Here is a 26,070-nt window from a genome sequence, read left to right as displayed (position 1 = left end):
TCTCTCTTGTGCAGCGAACGGACAGCCCATCAGGGAGGGTGGTAAAGGAGGGCCAGCAAGGCTGAGTCTTGGGGAGAGAGCGTGTGCACGGGGGTCCTGCCACTGTCCCAGCTTGTGTCCACTGTGATGCCTCCCCCAGCGTTGGGGACCATGCAGCAGGCACTGCTCCCAAGGGGGATGGGAGACTTCTGCCCTTTCTCCCTCACCTGGAGAGGGAAAAACGCCTCCTCGGTTGCCTGCCGGGGCTCCTGCTCTGACAGGCCTGGGGGAGCTGTGCTCGCACCCAGAGATGGCCTAGGTCTCCTGGGGGAAGATCCCCCGAGTGAGCTGCTGGCCCCTCGATGCTTGACGGGCTCTGGGCAAAGCTGTGTCGGACCACAGCCCTCTTCTACTAGCCACCAGACACAGGCCTGGACCTGGAGGGGGGCCGTCCCTGCAGACAGCACAGGGAATCACTCTTTCTGGATGCAGTCAGCTTCCCAGGGAGGAAGGTCTCAAGATGAAGAAGCCCCAGCAAGTTTCTTATGACTCCGTGCACTTTGCATTCAGAAGCTGAGGTCCTGTGATTGCACTGACCATTTCCACAGGGGGCTCATGAAATGAATATCTGGGCAGAAGGAAGAGGATGCACCCAGAGTGCCCGGAGGAGGGAAATCCTAGCCTCTGTGCTGACACGGGCAGTCGGCCCTGGGTTTCCTGGCAGCCAGGGCTAAAAGGGAAATGGGTATTGCTAATGGAGTTTCCTGTGACTCTTCAGAGAATCCGGAATGCTTTCTCTTTCTAGTTAATTTCTCCTCTAACATGCACAAATTACTCAGTTACAACCTTATATGAGCAAAGGAAAGGGACGTTGTTGAAGGAAGCCTGGTAACCTCTTTATCTACCAGATTGAGCTTAATCCTTTAGACAATCAATACTCTGCCCCTCCCCCACTTTTATAGCAAATGAGGAACTGAGCTAGAGGAGCAAAGCGACGTTCCCAAGGACGGTCACTGGGTACAAGGAGGGCTGGATCCCAGCTGGCCTGACTCCCAGTGTGTCCCCACCACCCTGCCCTGTGCAACCCGGGGGCTCAGCTCCTGGGGACAACGCATGCTGACCTGAGCACAGCTCAGACCTCCGGGAAGGCACAGATGCGGCAAGGACGGTGCTGGCCTACAGGGAGCATCGGTGTGAGTTAGAAACAGCAGCCAGTGGCGTGCCACCCACCAGCGTGGAGGGCAGAATGAAGCCGACAGCCCGAGCGGGTCCCTCTGCCAGGGCACAGCCTCACAGCCCAACCTCAGCAGCTGCACTTTTTGGTAACATTTCACCTGTCAGGTTCACATGTTGCTTCCTTCCCTGAGCAGCGGGGAGGTGGACAGCAAGAAAGACCAAACGCAGGGTCCTGCCCCCAGTCTGTGACAAGGCCATAGGAGGAGCCCAGAGATGTGACACAGAGCACCAGCATCCACTCTCCAAAGCAGACAGAGGGCAGAGTTACCTTCTCAAGTTCTTATGAAGTTGGGGGCACCTGGGTGAGTCAGTCGGTTAAGCATCTGACTCCTGATTTTGGCTCAGGTCATGATCCGACAGTTCATGAGTTCGAGCCCCCCATTGGTGCTGTCAGCACGGACCCTGCCTTGGATCCTCTGTCCCTCTCTTTCCCTGCCCCTCCCTTGCTTGTGCTTAATCTCTCTCTCTCAAAACTAAACATAAGCAAACAAACAATTTAAAAAACCCATAAAGTTCTTACGGAGTTGAAATGAGCTGTCGTACTGCGTGAAATCTCAGAGCATGCTTTGTCTTCAGAGCCAGTGTCTGGATGAGGGTCTGTTGTCCCAGCAGAGCTCATCCTGGGGACAGGGTGGGGGAGTGAGGGGGAAGCCTGTCTCTTGCCCCCACCTCCCGTTCCCCTGCCCAGGCTGCACTGCTTGGGAGGCAGCCCTGGGTGCTCATGGGGCTGGGGGGTGGGGGGGTTGGGTACAGCGATGAGTCTGTCTGCAGACCGCCCTGACTGGGGCAGCAGAGATGGGGTGAGCGCTTGTGGGGCCTTGTCACCCACCGGAAGGGCTGGGTCGCTGGACCCTGGGGGGACGGCAGCCATCAGCATGGAGCCCTGTGCCTGGCACAAAGCTGCTGGTCCATAAATTAGATGAAGTAATTGGCCGGGAAGGCAGTCCAATCCTCCCCAATTCAACTCAATGAAGCAGGTACTGAGTGCCCTTCTGCAGGGGCCTGTCACCCTGGGAGCTTTCGCAAACACCAGCCTGCGTCATTAACCCCGTGAGGGCGTGGCCGGCCCTCTTTACAGGTGCGAGATCTGAAAGGTTCTGGGGTTTGCCCGTGACATGCTGCCGGTATGTACTGGGGGCGGCATGGGAGGTGAGGCCTAGACTGCTCCCCTGAATCGCTGCCAGCCTCCAGCCGCGGCGCCCAGGCTAGCTCCAGAGTCAGGCCCCCTCAGCCCAGGGGGCCAGCAGAGGGGACACAGGTGGGGTGAGCCCCTGTCCTGGTCTGTATGTCACTTTCCCACATCCTGGGAGCCCCTCAGCCCCAGGCAAACCAGGGTACAAACTCGCCAGGCTCTCCACCAAACCCCAAATTCTCCCGGTGGACGTCTGCACCCCGCCCTCCGTGCAGAGGCCTCCACTCTGTCCCACTCAGCTTCCGTCCGCAGGCAATGACCTCTGCGGGCCTACACGGGAAAACACGTCCTGGAGAGCTCGGGGACCAGGGACGAGCGTGCTCCCCCATGGCTGCATCCCACGTCCCCCTCGGAGCCCGAAGCGGAGACCGTTCTGGAGGGGGAGCGGCTGGCTCACTCCTTCCTCCTCACTCACAGGTCTCTCCCATAAGGCAAGAAAGAAATCCGCGTGTTCCTGTTTAAGCCCCCAACTACGCTTCCAGGTGGGTGGCTCAGGTGAGCCAAGTCCGAGAATACCTTGCACAAGGCAGGTTGTAATCGGGATCTGCTTGGCTCTGAAACCAGAGTGTCAGCTGGCAAAGACCCTGCCCTTTGACCTGAAGCCTGTGTCTTTTCCATTAAAACTACACTGCACTCTGACCTTAAAAGTCATTTGGGGGGCGCCCAGGTGGCTCAGTCGGTTGAGCATCTGACTTTGGCTCTGGTCACGGTCTTGTGGTTCGTGGGTTCAAGCCCCATGTCGGGCTCTGTTGCGGACGGCTCAGAGCCTGGAGCCTGCTTCAGATTCTCTGTCTCCCTCTCTCCCTGCCCCTTCCCTGCTCGCACTCTGTCTCCGTCTCTCAAAAATGAATAAACATTAACACAAAGATAATGAAAAAAACATTTGGGGGGTGGGGGGCACCTGGGTGGCTCAGTTGGTTAAGCGTCTGACTCTTGATTTTGGCTCAGGTCATGATCTCATGGTTTGTGAGTTCGAGTCCTGAGTCGGGCTCTGGGCTGACAGCTTGGCTCCCTCCCGGATCAGGACACCAGGAAGGCATGAGGTTACTGTGCTAAGCGTGGGTCCTGGGCTGAGGGCACCCCGCAGGACTGCAGTCCTTGCTGGGGTACCTCCAATGAGCAGAGAGGCATGGCAGCCTGTCTGGACAGGACCCAGCACCCCTCGGCTCACCCTAGGTCAGGGCTTCCAACCCTAACCTTGTCGGTGCTCCAGCCCCGCGTCAGCAGGTGAAGCCTGTGGACTCCTCAGAGGAATGGTGTTAAGTAGGTAAGTGGAAACATGCAGGCTAAGGGGGAAACCTATTGCATTAGTTTGCAAGGACTGCTTGAGCCACAGAAATGTGCGGCCTTGAAGTTCTGGAGGCAAGTCCAGGATCAAGGTGTCGGCAGGCCCATGCTGTTGTCACACTAGGGAAGAGTCCATCCTGGGACTCTCTCCTACGTTTTTTCGGTTTTTTGATTTTGTTGTTGTTGATTTATTTTTGAGGGAGAGAGACAGAGACAAAGCATGAGCGGGGGAGGGCAGAGAGAGAGGGAGACACAGAATCCGAAGCAGGCTCCAGGCTCCGAGCTGTCAGGACAGAGTCTGACGCGGGGCTTGAACCCACGAACTGCGAGATCATGACCTGAGCAGAAGTTGGAGGCTTAACCGACTGAGTTGCCCGGGTGCCCCTCTGCTGTCTTCTGATAGTGCCCTGGCCTGTGGGGTGTAGCTTCAACGTTCCCCGTGTGTGGGTCTGTGTCCACATCTGCCCTCTGAGGACACCAGTCAGATTGGGGTAGGGGCCCACCCTACTCTGCTATGACCTCACCTTAACTGATCACATCTGCAAAGACCCTCTTTCCAAAATGGCTACTATCTAAGGCACTGGGGGTTGGTGAGGACTTCAACATAGGAGTTGGGGACACGGTTCTGCCTGGAACACCTATGAAATATTTTAGAAACCAAATTTATAATCTGTACTTTTACGTCCATGCTTCTCTACTCACACATTAGTAACGTGATCTGGTGGCCAAAGAATTACTATCATTTGGACACACACAGTCATGAGTTTGTGTAACTTCAAGGTATTTATGACTGTAATGCCATGAAAGCATCCAGAGTCATGGAGGCTGCTGCTACCAGTGGAGTGTTTCCCTGCGTTCCCAGTTGAAGAAAGTGCTGTCATCAAGAGATTCTTAAAGTTAAGGGTGTTAATTTTTTCCCCATTCAAGCACACAGACCCAAATTCGATCCTGAATCCCAGGTTGACAGCTTCTGTCCAAACCCAAGCCCACAGCCCAAGGTGGCAACCAAGCAGGTGAAAAGCCAGAGCAGCTTGGTGTCCCCACTGGAAATCGGCCCCGGGCACACCTGCCTCTGGGGCAGGGCACAAGGCCAGCAGGTGCTGTGTGGCCAGAGGCTGGAAGGTCAGGTGGGGCACCACGCTGGGGAAGCCGGCCACCTCCAAGGCCACCTGTGTTGTTGCAGAAGACTGTTCCCCTCCTGTGGGGCAGAGGCTGGGACGATGGACTTTGTTTCTTACCGCACAAAATACCCACCTACTGACAACCCAGAAGAGCTCCTTCTGAGCTGCCTCATTAAAGATAATTGCTGCTTGCAAGTCTCCTTCTTTCCCCAGCAGGATTTACATACAGCCTTGGGTGTTGAACAGGGATGGTCTCCACATGGTGTTGGGGTTGGTGGTCTGGGCTTGCCCCTCATCGGCTCCCGCTCTGGGAGGAGGGATAATCGGCCACCATTCCTGGCCCCGGGGAGGCTGACAGTGCTTCCCGTGGCCTTCCTGTCCACTTTTCCACATCAGGAACTACAACATAAATGCTCTGACAGTCACCTTGAGACGAGGTTCCCAAGGACTTCTTACTCCATCACTGATGGGCTCCCCTCCCCAAAGCTCCATCCCAGACACGGTCTGGCCCCTGGGTGTCCAAGGAACCAATGCAATTGGGTGTGCTGGCCAGAGACTGGGTGCAAATCCCACATCCACCACTGGGAGGATGGCAGCCATTCTCACTGCAGCCAGGCTCTCCGGGTGCCCAGTGTGGTATTTAGTGCTTTACAGAACCTGACCTCAATTCCATTAGCCCTGCCATCACTGAATTGGGGACACACACACACACACACACACACAGTCAGACCCACAGCCAGCTGGTTCTGCCCCCTGCCGCTACCAGTGTGAGCCCGTGGGGAGGAGCTTCAACCTCTTGCCTGGTTCCTCACCAGCAGGAAGCGGACAAGAATGCCCATCTCTGGGGTCACTGTGAGAATTAAAGGAGGCAATTATGCAAAGCGCTGGTCAGCGGCAACACAGAGGCTGACACGCACATGGGGCCAGGCTCTGGAAAAGGCCCGCATGTCCCACGTCCGCAGCTCCAGAGAACGGGAGGCAGGTTGGCTTAGGCAGGCTCCTTCCTTCCTTGGCCTTCAATATCCACCACTCCTTGATTTAGACATCCGCTGGAGTTGTAGCTGGCGTGTCCCACCTCCCTTGGGAATGTGCAAAGGTTACGTGTGCAAGTTTTGGGGCGTGCCCTTAAAGAGGCTTGCTGGTCACGTCCTCTTCTCCCCTTCCTACCAGCTGGAATGCAGAGGAGATGGCAGGAACCGGGTAGCCATGTTGGGCCAGGAGATGGAAGCCTTGCATGCAAGCTGCAGGAGCAACAGGATAGGAGACGGCTGGGGACCAACCCTGTGGAGCTACCCTGGCCTTGGCTCGCTTACACTCACACTGAGGCTGCATAAATGCGAAATACACCTTTACTTACCGTCTGTGCGGGCTGTCCTGCGGCCCATTAGGAGGCCGTCCCCCCCCCCCCCCCTTCTGATGGCCACTGTCTGGGTCTCATGCCTGCAAGGTGGCTGGCTGTCATTGCACCACAGGGGCAGGAGTGGGCAGTATGAGGGCTGGGTGTCCCTCCCAGGGCTGCGCCTGGGGGCTGCGGAGGCAGCTGGGAGGGCGTCTCTGCTCGGCTGTTCTAAGTGTGCCATCTTTTTGAGATCGACTCACTAGTTCAAGTGATGCTTGTTGAACCTGGTGAGAAATGAGTTGTGACACTCCTGGGGCATCTGAATCAGCTCTTCATGCCGTTAGAGGTCAGTTTGGGTTCCGGGGGCCTGCACACCGCCGAGGTTCTGAGCACCCGCTGCCCTGTCCCCTCGTTCAAATGAGCCGCGAAGGCTCATAAAGGGACATCAGGGGATGGGAGAGTCAGAGAAGCCACCTTGGGCTAAGTAATGCTGGTCCCTGGGGCGATGACACCACCCTACCCCTTGAGCGGGGCTCACAGAGATGAGTGCATTTAGAGTTCCCCTCACAGGGGCTTTTCAGGAAAGCAATCTGGACTCTGCTGCTGAAATAATCCGAGGAAAGGAACCTCTCATCTGGGTGCCGGAGGGTCCCTGGGGAGGGGGTCTCCGCATCCCCCAACTCACCAGAGGGGCAGACGCCAGTGAGTGGGGGGTAACTTTGAGCCCCGGCTAGTGGGGCCAAATCCAAGTCTGCCCGCGCCTTGGGTCCGAAGACTTGTCCCAGCACCCAGGGGAAGAAGCAAGATTTCAAGATTTTTCTCAGCTCTTTTATTAAGTTAGAAACAGAAGGAACACAACTCGGGGGACACACCACTGCAAGGCCCGCTGTGCTGTGCGCGAAGTGTGGTCACTCCACCTCGGCTGTCCTGCAGCCCGGGGCCTCCGGCGGGCGGCTTCCCCGCCACCCGCCTTCCCGGCCTCCCTGGTGGAGCCATCTCCCGGAGCAAAGGAGGCCAGCCTCTGCTGTGGAAGGGCCTGTGGCCTCCAAGGGACCCGGGAACGCACTCCGCTTCCAGTTTTTCCCCAAGTGGCAGCCGATCGATGATGCCCAGTGCCCGGTGCTCCGGGGTGGGGGGCAACCTAGCCCCCGAGAGATGCCCACAGGCCCAGCGGCAGCACAGAGGTCCTGTGAGGGGGCAGGGCGAGACCACAGACAGCAAGTGCTTTGTGATGTGGCCCCACCACCAGTTCAGCCCGCTCCGGGGCCCCAGTCCTGAACCGGCCAAGTAGCACCGAGCGAACAGCAGGCAGCTGGCAGGCGGCCGGGGAAGCCACAGGTTTGGTGCAGGCCCCTTCCCCCTCCAGTGGTGCCCCGGGGACTGGCAAGGAATGAGCCAGAAGCCCGAACACCAGGTGCAAGCTGACACCTCCAGAACCCCAGATACTGGGGATGCACCGGTGAGGGACCCAGTGGCTGGGGAGGTGGAGAAATGAGCGAAGGCCTGGCAGTTCTCTCGGGGACCACACTTGCCTTTTGCAGCTCAGGGAGCAAACCGGCCAGCTGGACGCCGGGGGTCACGGGCCTTGCTGCTGTCCTCCATGCTGGTGGGCTCCAGAGTGGGTGCCCTAAGGTGACCCTGGGGTCCCCAGCTCACACCTGCTCTGGGTCTAAGGGCCCGCACGGTCTTGTCGGGAGATGATGGGGTCATTGCCACCTCTTGGGACCGGCAGGCTCTGAAGGGGGCAGCCCCTGAGGGCACCCTCGTCTAACAAGACAGGGGCCCCTGAGTCCCACTGCGATGGGGCACGAGTGTCCCTCTGCACCTGGCACAGCTGCCCTGACTGGGAGGAAGGTGGGGAGGTCACAGAGAGCACAGCCCCACCCTGGGGAGGGGAGCACAAGGGTTTCTGCTTTAACGCTAGGGGGTCTCGGGGCCATTTGCTAACGAAGTCCTGCAGGTGCCATGAGGTCACCCTATGGGTTTCTGCCCCCTACACAGTGTGTCTTCATTTCTCCCAGGTAGCTCTGCTCTCAGTCCTGGTGGACCCTGCTCCCATGAGGCCCGACACACCCCGTGCTAGGTGACATTACGGTCACAGCAGGGCGACGAGGCAAAGGCCGTTTGGTCGGTGCTGTGTGACCGTCTTTTGCCGCCCACCCCAGCCCACCCAGGGCTCCTCTCAGCCCCCCGAGCGGGGTTTGCGGCAACAGGCCACGACTCTGCGGATGTGTCTCTGCCCCAAGGCCGAGGGAGTCCTGGGGTCGGTCCACGCCCCTCTGGAAGGTCCTCTCCCCTGCAAACCACCTCACAGAGGCCAAGGCCTCAGGCAGACACACAGGGCTCTCGAGACAGCTTCTCTTCCCTTGTCTAAAGCTCACAACAGCCCCGAGAATGCTGCTCCCAGAGCCGGTGGGGCCGGCTTCTGGCCACTTCAAGTGCTGGTGTGGGGCCGGGCCGGGCTTCCTGCAGTGGCAGACAGGGTCAGGGCCACTCTGGCGGTGAGGGCTGCGGCCGCGGGGTGGGGACAGACACACGGAGTCTGCAGAGGAAGAGAGGGAGAGAGGGAGACAGAGTATGAATCATGCCCACATGGTTCTGTCCTACCCTGGAACAGAGTGATAATCAAGAGGCCACTGTGAGGGGCTAGAGCCTGGGGCCCGACAACAGAAGGCCTGGGTGTGAGAATGCAGCTCTCTCATTTACCAGCACTGCGGCCTCGAGCCCTGGTCTCCCCCCCGGAACAGGGGAACTACCCGCCTGTCCATTCAGCCACTCCAACCACATGCCCGGCACACCCACGAGCCAGCAGGTGCCACACTAGGCCCTGGGGGACAGGAGGGCAAAGAAATAAAGCTGCCATCTCCTGGATCATCCCCCAGGTGGGAGACATTGCACGCTTGTACCAATAAGTGCATACAGTAATCACAAGTTGACGGAAGTGCTATGCATGAAAAACAAAAAATTATGGATAAGAACCAGGACTTTATTTTGGTGGAGGGTATGGGAAGGTGACAATAATCTAACCTGAGACGTGAAGGATGGACAGGAGTTTGCTAGAGGGGGAAATAGCAGTCCAGGCAGGAGGGATGGCATGTGCAAAGGTCCCGAGGTAGGAATCTGGCACATTTGAAAATCGAAATAAAGTAGGCCAGTGAGGTGGAAACAGCGAGGGGGTAGACCTGGTCAGAGAGTAGGGGGCAGGCAGGGGTGGGCCGGCCATGTGGTTAGAAGAACGGGCCAGCTGTGGGCGGCAGCCAGCACATTCATTCACGCCCTCGACAGACATTCACTGTGCAGCCCATCGACCTGGGCCGTGATATAGGCTGTGGTGGCTGACGGTGGTGAATGAGGGGTGACCCTGTGGCCACCGAGCTCACACTCCAGCGCCAGCTTCCCAATCAATGCAGCGCCTGCTCTCTCTGAGCTTCAGCTTTTCCTGGGGAACACGAGGGGATGGATCTCAGCCTCCCGGAGAGCATGATGTGGTCTAATGCACGCGGAAGGCTTTGTGCAGAACCTCCTTGGAGCAGGTAAGATAACCCAGCAGCTGGCCAGCGCGGTCATCTTCAAAGCATAACCCATTGCGACAGCTCAGCATGACCCTGCGTGAGTTTGCGTGGAGATGTGGCTGTGGACGTGTGTCAGGAAGGGACACCCTCGGCTGGAGCCAGGAGGAAGAGGAAGCTCTTGGGACAGCGGTGGGGCCGTAGTCTACGAGCAGCTTCTCTGGAGTCCTGTGCGGAGGGGGCCGGGAGTTCTCCGGAGGATTTTCGGGCGTCCTGCTCGTGCACGCACCATTTCAACACCAGATGCCACTTCCTCTGGCCAGCGCCATAAGGGCCGTGGGCTCAGAGGTGGCCTTAACCAAGCAGGCCCATTTGTGCCTGGGACACGGATGATGTCTGGCCAGCATGATGAGCTGCCCGAAGCAGGTGTCACGGTGGCTCCGGAGAGGCACAGATAAGCCAGCCCTTGGCACGGGCAGGGGGAGCCCTCCAGAAAGCCTGCGTGTCCTTCCAGCCAACAGGCAAAGAGGCAAGACGCTCTCTGCAGAACATCAACGAACGATGACGCCATTCTTGGTTTTAGAGCTTTGGTTCTATTTAACCAGCATGCTCGCGTCCACTGCACAGCCGTGTAAGGACTGCACACATAAGGGGCTTTTACCTACTTGTCAGTCTGCACGTACTCAAGTAACATTTAAAAATTCAAGCCAGCACTGGAACCCGTGGGCCTTTCTTCTTTCAAGAGGGGTACACCTTCCCTCCCTCCCTGCCAAGGCTTCTAGAAGGTTGACTTGAGCTCTGTGGGGTCAGCACTCCCCAGGTGGTAGGCAGAGCAGCCACTGCTCCCTCAGCGGGGCTGGCGAAGGCCCTTCACAAGCGAGAAGCTGGGTCATGAGGCTTCTAGGACCCCGAGATACTCTTAAGGTGGCAAACCTAAACCTTGGGCCTGTCTGCCCCACACCCTCTGGACGCATGAGGCAGATGGGGCAGGGTGCTGTTCCCCTCTAGGCAGGGCCCCACTGCTGCCCCAAACCAAACCTCTGAGCCACCCACACCATGAGACCCTGACCTGGAGAATGGGGGCCCCTCTGGGCTGTCCCTTGTTGCTGAAGACAAGACTGCACCTAGGGGCACCCTGAAAGGCTGAGGAACTGGGGAGCCACACTGGCTGGCTCCTGAATTCCCTCCCAGCCCACACAGCTGCCCCCAGACTGGGACAGCCATGGGCCACCCCAAATTTTGGCAGGTGCTTCTCTGAGGCCTAGTCTCCTCATCTGTGAGAGGGGACACTCCTCCACCTTGCAGAGACAGGGCGTCAATGGTCACCCTGCCCGCACACAACAGGTTTGCCCTGCCGGACTGCAGCAAGGGAGGGATCTGGCGTGCTGATCCCAGGCCTGGCATGGGGCCAACCCTGGTAAACACAAGCCCAGTGAAGACTCCAGGTGCATGGCTGGATGCATGGACAGACAGACGGAGCTGATGTGTTTCAAGAGGCCTGAACTCTTGCCCGGGCACCTTTCTCAATACACCAGGCCCGTCCGTGTAGGTCTGCACTCTGGGATTTCCTCTTGGTGGTGATTTCTTTGAAGGCAGGACAGAATGTGCTGAATTGCCCTCTGGTGGCAGTGACTGAGCCCCTCGTGGGGCCCCGAGGGGGACTAACTGGCTCAGCCTTTCCCAGAGCTGGGATTGGAGGCCCCTCCGCCCCCACACCCCAAGTGGCTGGGGCCTAACAATGCCTGTGCAGAGATGAGCTCCTGGTGGCCTGGATGCCTGCACGACATGCTGGGTGGGGGCCAGGGGAGGAGACATGAGGGCAAGGGCTGTGCCTTTAAAGGGCTTGCTGGGGGCAGGGGGACTCAGTGGGAGAGAAAAAGAACTTCCGAGGCTGATCTACACTCAGTGAGTAACCCAGGGTAACCCAGCCCGGGCTCCGGGGGCCTGCCATCACCCACATATGTAGATCTGGCTGGGACACTGGGGCTGGTCCTGGAGGTCCGCCCTGCCTTTGACGAGGGCCGGCGGAGCTGAACTGAAGCAGGGCAGTGCAGGGCGCGGGAACCACCCAGGGTCCACCTGGAGGGCAGAGCCTCGGGAGGGGCCATCTCTCAGGCCCCAGAGGCGCTGCGGGGAGGCTGGCTGGTGGGCTGCTGGGCCACCTAAAAAGACGGCTGGGATGCGGGACAAGAGCTGAAGCCTAAAAAGGCCCTCTGCCTCTGATGCAGATGTTGCTGGTGCAGGAGTTCGGGAAACGTGCAGGCTGGAGCTGCTCAGTCTCACCAGGCAGCGTGGCTCTGGGAGGGTAGGGCCCAGGCGTGGTGTTCCGGTCCCGTCCAGGACCGGCTCCATCCTGGGCAATCAGCCTCTTTGCACCTGCTTCCTCCTTCTGGAGATGGGGCCGATGACAGCACCCCCGCCAAGGACTGGGCCGGACTGGAGGGACAAGGCCCCTGTTGCACTCAGATGTGCACACACAACGTGCCTCGTGACTATGGGCGATGGACCCTTCTAGAAGAAGGGGCTAGCCCAGGGACGTGGAGAGGGCCCCCACCGCCCAAAGCATCCCCAAACCATCACGGCCACCATCCTTCTGCATCACTGCCTCGCATAAGCACCAACTCTCAACCCGCCCCTCACTTGGCCTCTTCAAATACTGTGAGTAACACGATTTTCACTCCTGTGTTTGAGATGGCAACACTGAGCTCAGGGGAGTTAGGTAACCGGGGTCAAGCAGCCAGTAAGAGCCAGAACCAAGGAACGATGTGTCCCTGGAATGGGGGAAACTCCTGGAGAGGTAAAGGGCTCACTATGTCCCCTGGCCTGCCCCCACCTCCTCCCACACAGGGATGAACCACTGGTCAGGTCCGTGGGGAGGGGTGAGCACCAGCGGGAGGAGCCCTCAGGCTCCACAGGTGAGCACCCCAGAGTGCAGGAACTGGGGGGTGACAGGAGGCACCACCATTCTCTTAAAGCTTATGCCCCAGGGGACCGACAATTTGGGCCGCTCAGATTTTTCTCTCCAAGAAAGGGCGAGCAGATTAAAACAAAACAGGACAACTCGGAAGCTCCCATCTATCTAGGCTGGCTTTTGGGGGTCCGAACACCCTGGACGTGGGAGGCGATGCGACCTGGGCCTGCCTGGCTTGTCCCCGTCAAGGCCTTGAAGGCCCGGCCACGCTGGTCTGGCTGGAGCATCCGCTCGCCTGGAGGAGCAGTCCCAGCGAAGTCGGAACCGCTCTGCTGTGGACAGCCTTCGGCACGCAGGCCAGCAGCCGCCATGTCACGGAGCAAATTAGGTTTTCGGTCCAGGCTGGCTCCTGAGGGGGTTTCTGTGATCTGCACTGAAGGGGGCACCTGGCCTGAGGGCCGATTTCTCAGAGCTGCCAGAGAGCTGCCAGGGGGGTGCAAAGGCTTCCGGGTCAGCCTCAGAGCTGGGACTGGTCACCAGCCCTCCTGGGTAAGGAGAGCTGGCCTGTGCCGGAGGCAGAGCCTGGGATCTCCCACCCCAGGCCCCAGCCTCTCAGAGCCCCTGGGACCCATGCCTCCCTGCCTCCCACCCCAGAACCTGCTGCTCCTGTCCCAGGTGTGAGGGGTCCAGGAGGAGGACTAAGGGCCGGGACACACAGCCTGGCTTCCCCAGGGCCTGACCAAGGAGGATGGAACCAGAACTCAAACCTTTCCCCTGTGTCTACAAATCCACCAGCCCCTATTCCTGAGCTCCCTGACAGGCTGGCTCGGGACACCCTGATCCAACCTCAGGACTGACACTGACCCTGCCCCTCAAAGAGGCCGGTCTGGACAAACTGGTCCTTCCCTCCACTTGACTCTGCACCTGCCCTCAGGCCTTGGGCAAGTCCCTCCTTGTGTCCCCCCCATCCCCCCAAAGGGCACCTGTGCCCCTTAGCCCCCTGCATCCAGTGTCACCCCCCACTTGGGTGAGGATCTCCTGTAATAATGGCACTGAGAACAAGGGTAGGAGCAGTACCTTGGGCAGCGCTCTGCAGCCGTCCTGCCCGGCCACGGTTCCCTCCTTTGGCAGGCCGCCCGCGCTGAGGTGGCCTCTCACCACCTTGCAGGACAGGAGCGCCCCGCTGCCTCCACCGGGGGCCTGGCCCCACAGCTCCAGCACCCCCCTGGCCCCTTGAGTGCTCTGCCCATCAATCATGTTCCTCACAGGTCCCCGGGGTGCTGCTCACGTGTTGGATACACGCTAGAGTCGCCTGGTCTGGGGTGTGGTGTGGGCTTTAGCATTCGTGTTGTAACGAGGTCTGGTCTTTGCCGCTGGCTTCTGGGAGATGATGGGTCATACCCATTAGACTGTTTCCACCTAGGGCAGGATTTGGGGTGGGCACATCTGTGTGACTTAGGGAAGGGGCTCTGGGTCACGCTGCACCAGCTGACCTGGAGGCAGAGTAACCACGTGGGCCATCAGTCGAGCCTACGTGATGGGGCCCCGGGAAAAACCCCGGACACCTGAGCCTGTGTGAGCCTTCTGGCTGGGGAATATTCTGTACGTACGGTCAGCCACTGATGTGGGCACAGCGACACCATCCTGACCGTGTGGGGAGAGGACCCTGCCCTGTTCGTCTCTGTCCTTGGCTGACCTCAATCTGCATCCCTTCCCTGTACTTGACCGTGACCGTGAAGAGGATGCCCTTATGTGGAGACTGCCCTTGCACTTGGCCGGCTGGCCTCAACTCTGTGTGGTGTTGTCTGAGGACCCCAGTGACTGTGACGTGCAGCCGTGTCTGGGAAGCACCACACCTGTCTGAGGTGGCTGTCTCCACGTGGCAGGGGGCTGACATGCTTTGCCCAAGGTCAACTGCAAGCAAGGGGCAGAGCTAGGCTGTAGCTCCAGACCCGGAAAAGGGTCCCGGAGCACCCAGCCACCTGCTGCCACATCCACCCTCCCCGGGAAGGGGACCCTGACCCAGAGCGGGCCCGGGCCCCGGGGTGCTGGCGGCTCACCTGGCTGGGCCCTGCATGCGCTCCTCACGAAGGCAGGTGTTTCCAGGTGCTGACAAAGGCAGTGGGGATGAGCGAGTAGGGCACCGTGGTGATGCAGTTCCACGTGTCCGACGTGGGGTCATAGCAGTCCAGGGTCTTACACCTCTGGGTCCCGAAGTAGCCCCCCACAACGTAGAGCTTGTTGCCCGAGGCCAGGGCATGGCAGGACATGCGTTTGGCGGTCATGTCTCCGATCCGCGTCCACTGGTTGGTCTCACAGTCGAAGCGGTAGGCGGAGGCGGCCGTGAACTCGGTGTCACCGCCCATGATGAAGATCTGGCTGCCCAGCACGGCGGCCGCCGTGTACCGCCAAGGCTGGGGGCACTCGGCCTTGATGCTCCACCGGTTCTCCGAGGGGTCGTAGCACTGGACCTTGGACACCATGTCTCGGTGGATGCTGGTCCCCCCGAAAACAAACAGCTTCAGCTTGGCGCTCACCACCGCGGCATTGCTGACGCCGTCCCTCAACGGGGCCACCATGGTCCACTTGTTAGCCCCGGGGTCGTACTTCTCCACCTGCTTCAGGGAGACAGACGGGGAGGCCGGGAAGACGCCTGCCAGGGACGTGTGTCCCCCGACCACGTAGAGGCAGTTCTCCAGCTCAGCAGAGCCGTGGCCGAAGCGGGCGATCAGCATGGGCGCCGCCTTGGACCACTCCTCGTGGACGGTGTCATACACCCACACGTCCTTGGAGACCCCGTTCTCGGAGCCCCGGCCCCCGGTCACGTAGACCTTGCAGCCGATGGCTGAGGCGCTGAACTCCTTGCGGGGGCTGGGCAGGTCCGCCTTGGGGATGATCTCCTTGGCCTTGTGGTCCACCTGGTAGATCTTGTCGCACATGAAGGTCTGGCCCCCCAGGATCAGCAGCGTGTGGCCCGCCTTGCGTGGCCGGGCGCAAGGGCTGGTGACCACCCCGTCGTTCTGCAGGATCTTGGTCTTGCAGCGGAGCGCCTCGTCCACGATGAGCCTGGTACGCTCGTCGGCCATGAGGAGGGCCTCGCCGGAGACGGCCTCCTTGAGGCAGTCGGACGGCAGCAGGGCCAGCCGCACGCTGCGGAGCAGCTCGGGCAGGTGCACCTTCCGCCGCTCGAGGTCGTGCTTCACCCACTGCAGGATGGCCTCGAAGACCACGCGCTCGTCCTCCGTCTCCAGCTCGTCGCTGGAGATGAGGTCCAGCAGGGTGTCCTTGGACAGGCTGTTGAAGTCCTCGCTCTGCCGCACGGCCTCGAAGTGCACCAGGCACATGCGCCACGAGAACTCGTACAGCCGGCGGCACTGGTGAGCGTCCGACAGGAGCATCATGCCCAGGCAGTTGGAGGGGAAGAGGTTCTTCTCCAGGAACTCGGCGGCGGCGTCCCGCACGTCGTGGAACTGCAGCATGTCACCGGCCTCCAGCAGAGACTCGGCGTTCTCCTCGTTGATGACGATGCGGGACGAGTAGGCGAAGTCCAGCAGCAGCTCCAGCACCTCGGGGTGCAGGTTGTCCTGGAAGTTGACCGTGTCGTCCCGGCTCTCCCGTAGGCCGTGGCTGAACATGGCCTCGAAGTAGCGGCTGGAGGCGGCCAGCACGGCGCGGTGGCAGGGGAAGGCACGGTCGCCTGCCCACAGCGTGACGTCCGTGAACATGCAGTGCTTGCGCAGGGTGTTGAGGTGGGCCAGCACGCAGTCGGGGTGGGAGGCTTTGTGGAAGAGGGTGATGTTCATGGACCCCGTGCTGCTCCGCGACTTTCGGGTCTCATGGACGCTGACCGACATGCTGAGCCGACCTGCCAGGGAACAAGGCCCCACAAAGTGAGAGGGGCTGGCCCTGTGCTGGCTCACCCTTCAGCCCCTCCTCTCTCAGCTCCGCCCCTCCCCTTGACCACGTGGCCAGGGAACGAGCGGGTGGCAGTGGCTGGTCTGACCTCTGCCCTTCAGAAATTGCTTTTGTTGATTTCGGACCAGCTGTGGAACCGAACGTCTCTGGCCTGGAGATGAGCCACGTCTGGGTGGCTGTGAGTTGTGGCTGCCCACCCCGGGACAAGAGAACATGCAATATGGTGTCCCTGGGCCACTAAGCAGATAGCAGGTCGGGGCGGTGCTAAGTAGCCTGTGCCCTGGGCCACATCCCACCCTCGAGCTGCCCTCTGGGGACGAGGCTCCCGTGGCCCCATTCTACAGCTGGGGAAGCCAAGGCTCAGAGAAGCAGAGTGGCTGGCTGCCCAAAGTGCCGGAGCCAGGATCCCCATGTGGGCCCTCCAGCTCCAAGCCCAATCTCTACTCTCCACAGGCCCAAGGAGGCTGATTCTTTCCGAGTTTTCTGTGGCAGACTGGAAACAAGGAGCCCAGGGAGCCATGGAGCCCGAGCAGGGCCTCACACGCCACCCACCCCTCCCCCACCCCCATGCTCCCAGCCAGACCTGGGCTGAGCTGGGCTCCTAGCAGCACTGGCCAGAGTCCCTCACCAACCCTGCCCTTGGGAAGTTCCCAAGAGCCACCGCTCCAGGCTAAGGGCTCAGTGTAGACACGTTCTCCAAATCCAGGGTCTTCAGAGGCCACCTGACCCAGTGGGGATGAGCAAGGGTTTGAAGGCAAAGCTGGGCCGGCCAGCGGCTCACCTGAAAGACACCGGCTCAGTTCTGAGGTCCCAAAAAGCAAGCCACGAGAAAGGCCCAGGTGACAGTAGGGCATGCTGACCACTAACACAATCCAGATTTGCCTCAGCAACTGAGCTTGCAAATGAGCTTCCCTAGGCCCTACAGGCGACTCCAGGATCTTGGGCCATACTGAGTGTCTCACCTGCCTCCCTCCTGTGTCCTCCTCTGCCCCGCCCAGGACTTGGCCCTCAGAAGGCTGCTCTGTGTGGGCAGACATGGGCTTGTCACACACTTGAACGTGCGGGATTCCAAAGCATCTTCATTAAAGTCCAATAGACAGGGGCACCTGGGTGGCTCAGTCGGTTAAGTGTCTGAATCTTGATTTTGGCTCAGGTCATGATCTCATGGTTTGGTGAGTTCGAGCCCCATGTTGGGCTCTGTGCTGACTGTACAGAAACTGCTTGGGATTTTTTTTTTTTTTTTCTCCTTCTATCTGTCCCTCCCCTGATCATGCTCTCTTGGTCTTTCTCAAAATAAATAAATAAAACTTAAAAAATATTAAAAAAATGTTTTAATGTTTATTCATTTGTGAGAGACAGAGTGAGCAGGGGAGGGGCAGAGAGAGAGGGAGACACAGAATCAGAAGCAGGCTCCAGGCTCTGAGCTGTCGGCACAGAGCCTGACATGGGGCTTGAACCCATGAATTGTGAGATCATGACCTAAGCTGAAGTTGGCCGCTTAACCAACTGAGCCACTCAGGTGCCCCAAAACTTTAAAAAATGTTAAAAAAAAAAAACCCAAACCTAGCTTTTTTTCCTTTTTAATTTTCAAAAGTATATAATTCTCCCAACCCCCACTCCAAGTCAATTTTCTGCTTAAGTAATAATCTGGTAAGGGAAGGAAGCGATTTCATGCTTCAGTGAAATCGTAAATTAGTGTCCAAGTACAGTGCTGTCTCTCTGCCTCACTCCTCCCCTGGCAAAGAACCAAGGAAACCACAAACTGACGTGATCTGAGCTGCCTGGGCAAGGCCCCTGCTCCCTGGGCCCGGGCTGGGTCTGGCCCTGCTGCTCTGGCCCCCAAGCTCCAGGCAGACCTCGAGTCGATGATGCACCAGAGACACCGCTGTGCACACCGGCCACTGGGCTCTGGGGTCATGAGGTGAGCCCACAGGGATGGGGGGTGCAGCCAGCACAAGAGTAAGAGAGGTGGGCCAAGGCTGGACAGGATAGTTCCTGTTCGATCGTCATCCTGGGGCACCCCTTCCCTGCAACTCGGTGTTCTCTTCTGTAAAACGAAGTCCCTGTCCTGCTCAGGCCTCAGGGGCACTCAGCTGTTGGCAAGTATTTACGGAGCGTGACCTCTCAGCCTGGCCCTGGGGCTGGGTGGCACAGGGATCGGGGGGGCCTCAGTGGCTTAGCCCCCTGAGGCTTTCCTGGCAGCTTGGCACGTACCCCAGATCTGAATTCCGGACCCTGCACCACGTTTCCCCGAATCCTGTTCACAGACATGTTCCCAAACATGGACGTTCATTGAGTTGACTCTATCCATCCTGTCCTCACTGTGTCTGGGCTGAGCAGGAGCGATGGCCTTTGACCTGTGCACCACGCTGGGGGTGCGGCCCCAAGGACTCCAACTCAGGGGTCCAGGTGGAGACTCCCTATGGAGGGGGTTAAGGACGGGACAAAGCAGGACTCAAAGAATGAGAAAGCATCAAAAGGCAGGGCAAACCCACACAGAGCAGCCACGTTTGCCCTGGGAATGAGGTCAAGTGGTGACAAGGCCAGTGCTGAGTGGGCAGCCCAGGGCCCCAGAGCTGACTGATGTCTTGCTTAGCACCAAGATGCCTGCCCGCTGACGCAAATTCCCCCCACAGGCAAAGAGCCAGGGATGGGCGTACACACCCAAGCAGGTTCCCACCCCCAGATGGCTGCCTGTCTGGGCACCTCCGTGCCGAGGGCAGAGGCACCTGCCCGGCTGTTTCCTCAGATTGTCCCACCTCCTTGTGAGCAGTGCCTGCATGTGAGCCAACCTCCCAGAGACAGCAGCCATCAGTCATGCACGGACTTGCCCCGGTCCGTGAGGTGATGTCCCAGAAGCATCGTGATTCCAGAAGGTGGAGGGTCTCATCACCCCAGTTTACAGATGAGGATGCTGAGGCCCAGACACAGGAACGGAATCATGTGAGCTGCAAACCTGTACCCAGGTCCCTGAGGATCCCCAGGGCTGTGCCTCTGCTCTGGGCTGGCCGGCGTGGGAGGACCGGCCTAAGAGCCAGAGGCCCTGGGTGCTACTCGCCCTGTGTCGGGCCCCTCACCTCAACCACAGGACATCTGGAAGCGGCTCGCCTTGACCGTCACGCGTCCAGGAGAGCCCTCAGCATTTCCTCCAGACCCGCTGCTCCCCAGGCCAGGCAAACGGGAAATGGCACCAGCATGCTCCTTCTTATTCAGGCCAAATGCCCAGGCTCCCTTCGTCCCTCCCCGGCACCAGCACCCGGCCCCCACCAAGTCCTGTGGCTCCTCAGTGAGCCCCGAGTCTGATCCTTATCCCCACCTCTGTCCCTCCCTTGACCTCTGGAAACCCCTGACTGGCTTCTGCTTCTTTCTCCACGATCTGTGCTCCATCCAGAGACCAGAGTGATGATCCCATCACGCCCAGCTCGAAACCCTCCAGGGGTGTCCCAGCGCCCTCAGGGAAATCCTAAGTTCTCACCGTGGCAGCCAGGTCCCACATGAATTGACCCTTCCTCACTGGCTACCCCTCTGTCATCACATCCTGCCACTTCCCAACTCGCTCGCCCCCTCAGGCCACACCGGACTTCTTACTGGGCCTCAGGACCTTTTCACAGGTTCCTCCTCGGACTGGAATGCTCCCCTGCCTGTCTACATGGCTCACTCTGTCACCTCCTCAGAGAGTGACCTGACCACCTTTTGGGGTCACCTCCTCTCCACACCTCACCCGATTCTGCCTTCCTCACAGCACCCACTGCTATGTTAACATGCGTTCGTCCCCAGTCTCCCCAACCTGCTGAAGGTGGACACCACGGGTAGGGCCAACTGATGCGACCCCAACACCCAGTGGGACCTGGCACAGAGCAGCCACTCGACTCGACTGAATGAACCCCGCCTTTGCTCATGACGAAGCCTGGAGACACATACAGTGCACGGAATCCCCTTCACCTTGAGCGCTCGTCCAGCCGCCCCAGAGAAGACGAAGGCTGGGCTGGAGAAGGCACTTGAGGGGGCCGCCACGATGGACGTGTGCGGTGAACACTCACAGCCTCACTCGGGTCAGCGCTCGCAGAACCCGAGGCTGGGCATTTGGGCCCGGCTGGCCAAAGCGGCAGATCACCGGGCCCTGGCCCTGAGAGTGGAGCCCGATCCGTGTGCAATCCTACCGGCCACCGCGATGGGCCAAGCAGACTCTTGTCTGTGACGTTTCCTGAACTGCAGGGGAAGGTAGAGGTGCCAAGAGCACTGGGGCAGGGCAGGGGCGGGAGTGGTCGGTGGCCGTGCCACCCAGGACGGGAGCTGCACGGAGGAGGCAGAGCCCACGGCCAGGCTGCCCTTCTGCTCCGAGAGGGCTTTCCAGCCCTTGTCACCTAGAGCCGCAAGCAGTACGAGCACTCACTGCACATCAGTTCCTGGGGGTCAGTGACCAGGGGCTGCTCTCCTTGCTAAGGGGTCTTCTACCTTCTCCACCTGCAGGGAGGGCACCCCCCCCCCCACCGCACACCGAAAACGGGTTGTATGAGATGGTTTTCCGTGTTCACTACCAGTCACACAGGCAGCCCCACGCAGGGCGGAGGACACGCAGGGTGCAGGACACAGGCTCCCGGCCAGTGGCGGGAAGGGTGAACGTGCCAGAGTGTGTGTGCCCAAAAGCGTGTCTGCCCAGAGCCTCCTTGGCTCCCTGCCTCGGGGGCCACGATAAATCAGACGCTCTCAGCCTGTATCACAGAACTACTCTGACTACCTAAGCGTTGTCCTGGGCTTTGATGGATTTAACGCACAAGAAGTAATAGCCATGCTCCAAATGAGCAATTTCTCATCCTGCTAAGAGGTATTGACCCGCCTCAGACCACACTTCTGCTCACACTGCGATCCTCACCTGCACAGAAGCAGTTAAAGTGCACCCAACAACAATGTGCCCGGCTCATTTCTCCCATCACCCTTGGAAAGTTGAAGAAACACACAAGGAAACAAAGTAGCCAGTGGTGAGACCTCCAGAAGAAACTTGCCTGTTCTCCAAAGACCCCAGCCACAGGAAGCTGAAGGCCCCCACTCCCAGGGAGAAATGCGCCACAGGATCAAACTGCTGCCACCGTCCGGAAAGCCCGACTCCATCTGGCCGCAGCACCAACCCCCTCCCTGCCTCCCTCCACCTGCCAGGGGCCCGAGTTCCTCAAAATCAGGATGTCAACGCTACTGCTCCTTGCGGGGGGCCAGAGGGAGCGGGAAAGCCCAGGGCCCCGCCGGGGGGTTGCAGGTAATGTGGTTCTGACTCACTCATCAACCATAAGCATCCCGAACAATCCCCACGTGCTACGTACCAGGCGTGGGAGACAGGGACGGACAGAGACAGGTTCCTGTCCCCGTGGGCCTGTGGTGTGGGAGGCAGAGACAGACCAGCAGTGAGGAAACAAAACAGCAGTAGGTCACGGTGACAAGAAGATGGTGGGGTCACTTAGGTTCTGTGAAGAGGGGACACGTGAGCTGAAGCTTAACCAATGAGCCAGGCTATGACGACAGGGGAAAGGACGCTTCCAGGTGGCAGGGCTGCGGACACAAAGGCAGGGCAGAAACAAGGTTGACCCGTTGAGGGAAGAGAAAGGCCAGGCCGACAGGTAGGGGCACAGTCACATGGGGCTGGGGGACGACTAAAGATGCCCACAAACTGACACGGCTTCCACTGACAGGCGGGGTCTATGTCCCCTCCCTTTGAGCAGGTTCTGTGACCGACCAAAGGGAGCCGGAGAGACGCCGTGCCCATTTCCGGGCCCAGACCTTCAGACACTGGCAGCTTCCACTCTTGCAGTGCTCCCTTCAGGGGAAGCCAGACAACGGGAGGCCTGACCACACCGCGAGGAGACGGCAGCCTGCCACGTGGAGGAGGGCAGCCCGGCCGTTCCCCCTGCCCTTCCGGCCACGGGAGCCCAGGCACCACACACGCGAGTGAGGAAGTCGCCTTGGACAGCCCAGCTGCAGCAGGTGGGCCCCCGCCAGCAAGTCGGAACCGGGGCCCCAGACACTGGCCCCAGTGACTGCAAAGGTCACGCATCACCCAACCTCAAACCCTGAGACAGATCCTGACTGAGCAACTGCTGGAGGCCAGGCTACGTTGAAGGCCCACACCAAATCAAGATGGCGGCTCTCACTCTTGATCTCGGGGTAGAGATCAAGACACATGTAACAGAAAGGCCAAGGTGCGAGCGAGGTGGGAGGGGGCCTGGGGGTGGGGAGAGAAGGCAAGTATTCTGCAGATGCCTCTCTGGTGGCGGCATTCTGACGGCCGTGACAAAGTGGCCTGGAGGGAAGATCAGGGTTCCTCAGGGACGGCAGACAGAACGGGGTCCCTGAAGGCCACAGCCATGACCCTGTGGCGCTGGGAAAGTTCACTTGTCCCCCTGGGTCTGTTTCAACCACAGAGTGACGCTAAAAGCAAGTGACAAACCAGACAGTACACGACACGCGCTTCCAGTGGCCTGGGCCTTTAGCATATGCTCACACGGCCAGCTGTTCCAGTGTTGTTGCTGTTACTACCACGTCCGCTGAACAAAGAACGGAGCAGACACTCCGGATCCTGACTCCATCCCTACCCTCCGCTTTCTGGTTTTATTTTGTTTTGTAAGGAAGCTCTACGCCCAACGCGGAGTTTGAATTGACGATCCCGAGATCCAGAGGCACCCGCTCCACTGACAGCCAGCCGGGCGTCCCTCTGCTTTGCTCTGAATAAGGCAGTGCTCACGGTCTATTCGTGTTTAGGTTGTTCGGATTTTTTAAATGATTATATGATATTGTTGCGATCAGAAAAAAAAAAAAACGCTAAAGGTTTCTGTCAAGCCTGTGAGGTCTGTGAAAAAGGAAGGAGTTAAATGCTATTAAACACCACATAAGCGCAGGGCTGTGTGATTCAACACCCGTTCCCAGGCAGGGATCTCGGGACTGACGCGTGACGCTGCGGCCCAGATGCCTGCCCCACCCCGCCCCCACGTCTGGGGATCCAAGCACCTCAGGGAGCCTGCAGGGTGCAGGGGTATCCTTCTTCCCCTTGCCAAGTGGAAAGCAGACTAAGCACCCTTGTAGAGCACACAAATCTAATTGTTAATTGAAAGCAAATCAGTATGACCAGGGTAACTGAATCAGAGGCGCAGATCATTCCAGATACGAGTGCACTATCACACAAAGGGCCCTTTCCCTAAAAGCCTCTGCCTTTCAATGGTCCTTTCTTTAAGAAACTAATAAAACTTTATGTACATTCAAAAAATTGTAGGTACCTTCTTATTATTTTTATTTAAAATTTTTTTATTTTTTTTGACAGAGTGAGCATGCACTCAAACAGGGGAGGGGCAGAGAGAAGGGGAGAGAAATCCCAAGCACGCTCCGTGCTGTCAGCACAGAGCCCGATGCAGGGCTTGTACCCACGAACTGTGAGATCATGACCTCAGCCGAAATCAAGAGTCAGACATTTAACTGACTGAGACACCCAGGTGCCCTGTAGGTACCCTGTTTTTAATTTAAAATGCAAAGGATTAGAATTATTTGTATTTTTGTGTGTGTATGTATTTTGATTTTGTTTTCCATCTCTTTGTTGTGCAAGATTCCAATCCTGCAGTAAAGTCATGATAATTGTGTAACACATGCCTTGTGTCGGCTGGATGCAACTTTGCCCCACGCCAGCCCACAGCCTCACCCCACCCCTCCTGCAGGGGAATGGGCTGGCTGTAAGGGCGGTTCGAGAACGGAGCCTGGCTCAGGGAAGGGGTGAGGGTGTTGCTTCACCCAGCACTTAGTAACAAATGAGGTTCCTCTTTTGGTGGTACCCAAATGACTCTGCATCGGATGGCTCCCCATGAAAGGCAGAGAGCAGGCCGGTTCACCCCGGAGCTCATCTCACGGGGCAGATTTCCAACTGCCTTCCACAACTCTGACAGACCACACTGCAGGACAACCCGCTTCTCGCCTGCTATCTGAGGTCTCGATCACCAGTGCCACAGTGCCTCCCCTACAGTGCCCCGTGGTGGGCGGTTAGTCCTAAGGTCCACCCGTCCACCTGCAACCAAAGCCTGGAAGGGGATGGGGATCCCAGGAGACCCGGAGGGTGGGCAATGGCTTCAGCACCTTCTCCACGTGCTCTTGCCTTTTCCCTCGGTGCTCCCGCAGGTTAAGCACAGTTGAGGAAGGACAGCTTCTTTGGCTTCCAAGATTGAGCTGGGATCCAGGCTGCTGCAGTCTCTGCTAGCCAGGAGGCTGTGCTCTTATTACAAGCTGATAGACCTACCGAAGTGGAAGCCAACTCTGCTAGTGTGCAAACGCTGCTCTGGGGAAGGGCTCGGGGGGGGTTGCTCTGTGCTCGTTTACCCAGGGGAATAGGCCCCTCCCAGAGGAGGCACAGGACAGGAGGTGAGGGGTCAAGGCTGTGCAACCCTCCTGGACGATGAAGCAACACTTGTTGCAAACGGTAGAGAGTTCTGGTCAGGAAGGGAGCCAGACGAAACGCATGACCACCAGGGGCCTCTGCTGTGGTTTGGGCGTCGCATGCAGAAGGGGTGGTCCCCCAACCACGCCCAGCCCGCTCAGGCCTGTCCGCTTTAATCAGGATGGGCCGGGTTCTGCAGCATCAACAAACACCCCTGTAGCTCAGAGGCTTCGGAGGACTGCGATTTCTCTCTGGCTCATACCACTTGCATCATGGTTTGGGGGTAGTGGGGGGTGAGTGTGAGAAGTGTCCTTGTCATCACTATCGTCCCCAGGGACCCAGATGACAGAGCAGCACCCCGTCACCGGTCAGTAAGCCACGGGGAAGAGAGAGGGCGCTTGGGAACTCCGCACACGGCCTGGAAGACACACACCTCTTCCGCTCCCATCTCCTTGGCCCAAACCAGGCACATGGCTTCACTCACCCACGAGGGCCAGAGGCGCAATCCTGCCACCTGCCCCACTGTTTCGGTAACCTGCACGTGGGAACGGGAGCTCCGAGATTAACGGCAGTGACAGTTCCACCAGCACTAAGTTATAGTTACCAAGGACTTGCTCCATCGCGGGCGCTGCTCCAAGTGCTTTCTGTGTGAACGCGTGCAACCCTCACCATGGCGTTATGTCCAACCCTCACCTGCACCTCACGGGAGGGACGCTGGGCAAAGAGCTCCCACCTCTGCGCTTTGTGAGCCTAACATCACAAGCTGCTTGTGACCCAGATCTGTATCGTTCTTTCCCACACACCAAAGGGACAGAAGAGAGGCTCTGGGGGCCACAGCCCGGGGCTCCAGCCACTGGACACCCTTCCCCGTATCCCCCTTGGAGTAACCCTTGTCAACCCTTCTGCGCACCTGGAACAGCGCCATCTCGAGGAGAATGAAGCCTCCGTGCTCTGAGACACCCCTCGCGGGTAATGAATCAACTTTTCTCCTGTGCGTGGCAAAGGGTCCTAGTGCGAAAGCGGCCTCTAGGGTCATTTTCTGGGTCCTGTTCAGATGAGGACACCAGGCGAAGCAAGGCCACCTCAGGGAAAGGATCTAATGGTCCCCCACGCTGTGTCTAGCTGCTCAAAGACAAGGTCGGGATTCTGTCAGCTCCGCACCGGCCAGGTTTTGTTCTTT

The 26,070-nt window shown here is 58.9% G+C and overlaps 1 protein-coding gene and 1 long non-coding RNA gene across 6 annotated transcripts in view; one reads left to right on the top strand and one right to left on the bottom strand.

The window, feature by feature from the left end:
- Positions 1-6,966: 6,966 nt before the first annotated feature.
- The window catches only part of KLHL25 (kelch like family member 25), a 34,466-nt gene continuing 15,362 nt past the window's right edge, over positions 6,967-26,070 (bottom strand). The window contains exons 1-3 of one of the 3 annotated variants that reach the window (XM_045448715.1): positions 18,704-18,842; positions 14,635-16,439; positions 6,967-8,696 (exon numbers count right to left, since the gene is read on the bottom strand). In XM_045448715.1, the coding sequence (XP_045304671.1) occupies positions 14,659-16,439; positions 18,704-18,800 (1,878 nt within the window). In that variant the 5' untranslated portion in view covers positions 18,801-18,842 and the 3' untranslated portion in view covers positions 6,967-8,696; positions 14,635-14,658. Of the gene's footprint in view, positions 8,697-14,634; positions 16,440-17,270; positions 17,350-18,703; positions 18,843-26,070 lie in introns of those variants that run through there. The other 2 variants (XM_045448716.1, XM_045448717.1) reach the window with 2 other exon arrangements.
- On the top strand, positions 18,016-24,110 carry LOC123582501. Of its 3 annotated transcripts, none has more exons than XR_006704406.1 (3): positions 18,016-18,410; positions 22,201-22,677; positions 22,900-24,110. It is a non-coding gene; the product is annotated as an uncharacterized LOC123582501 (long non-coding RNA). The 3 variants fall into 3 exon arrangements; XR_006704407.1 differs by lacking the exon at positions 18,016-18,410 and adding an exon at positions 22,003-22,098; XR_006704405.1 differs by lacking the exon at positions 18,016-18,410 and having other exon boundaries at positions 22,080-22,677.

The sequence above is a fragment of the Leopardus geoffroyi genome, chromosome B3 (genome assembly GCF_018350155.1).
Source record: "Leopardus geoffroyi isolate Oge1 chromosome B3, O.geoffroyi_Oge1_pat1.0, whole genome shotgun sequence".
NCBI lineage: Eukaryota > Metazoa > Chordata > Mammalia > Carnivora > Felidae > Leopardus > Leopardus geoffroyi.
This window is presented reverse-complemented; position numbering and strand designations above follow the sequence as displayed.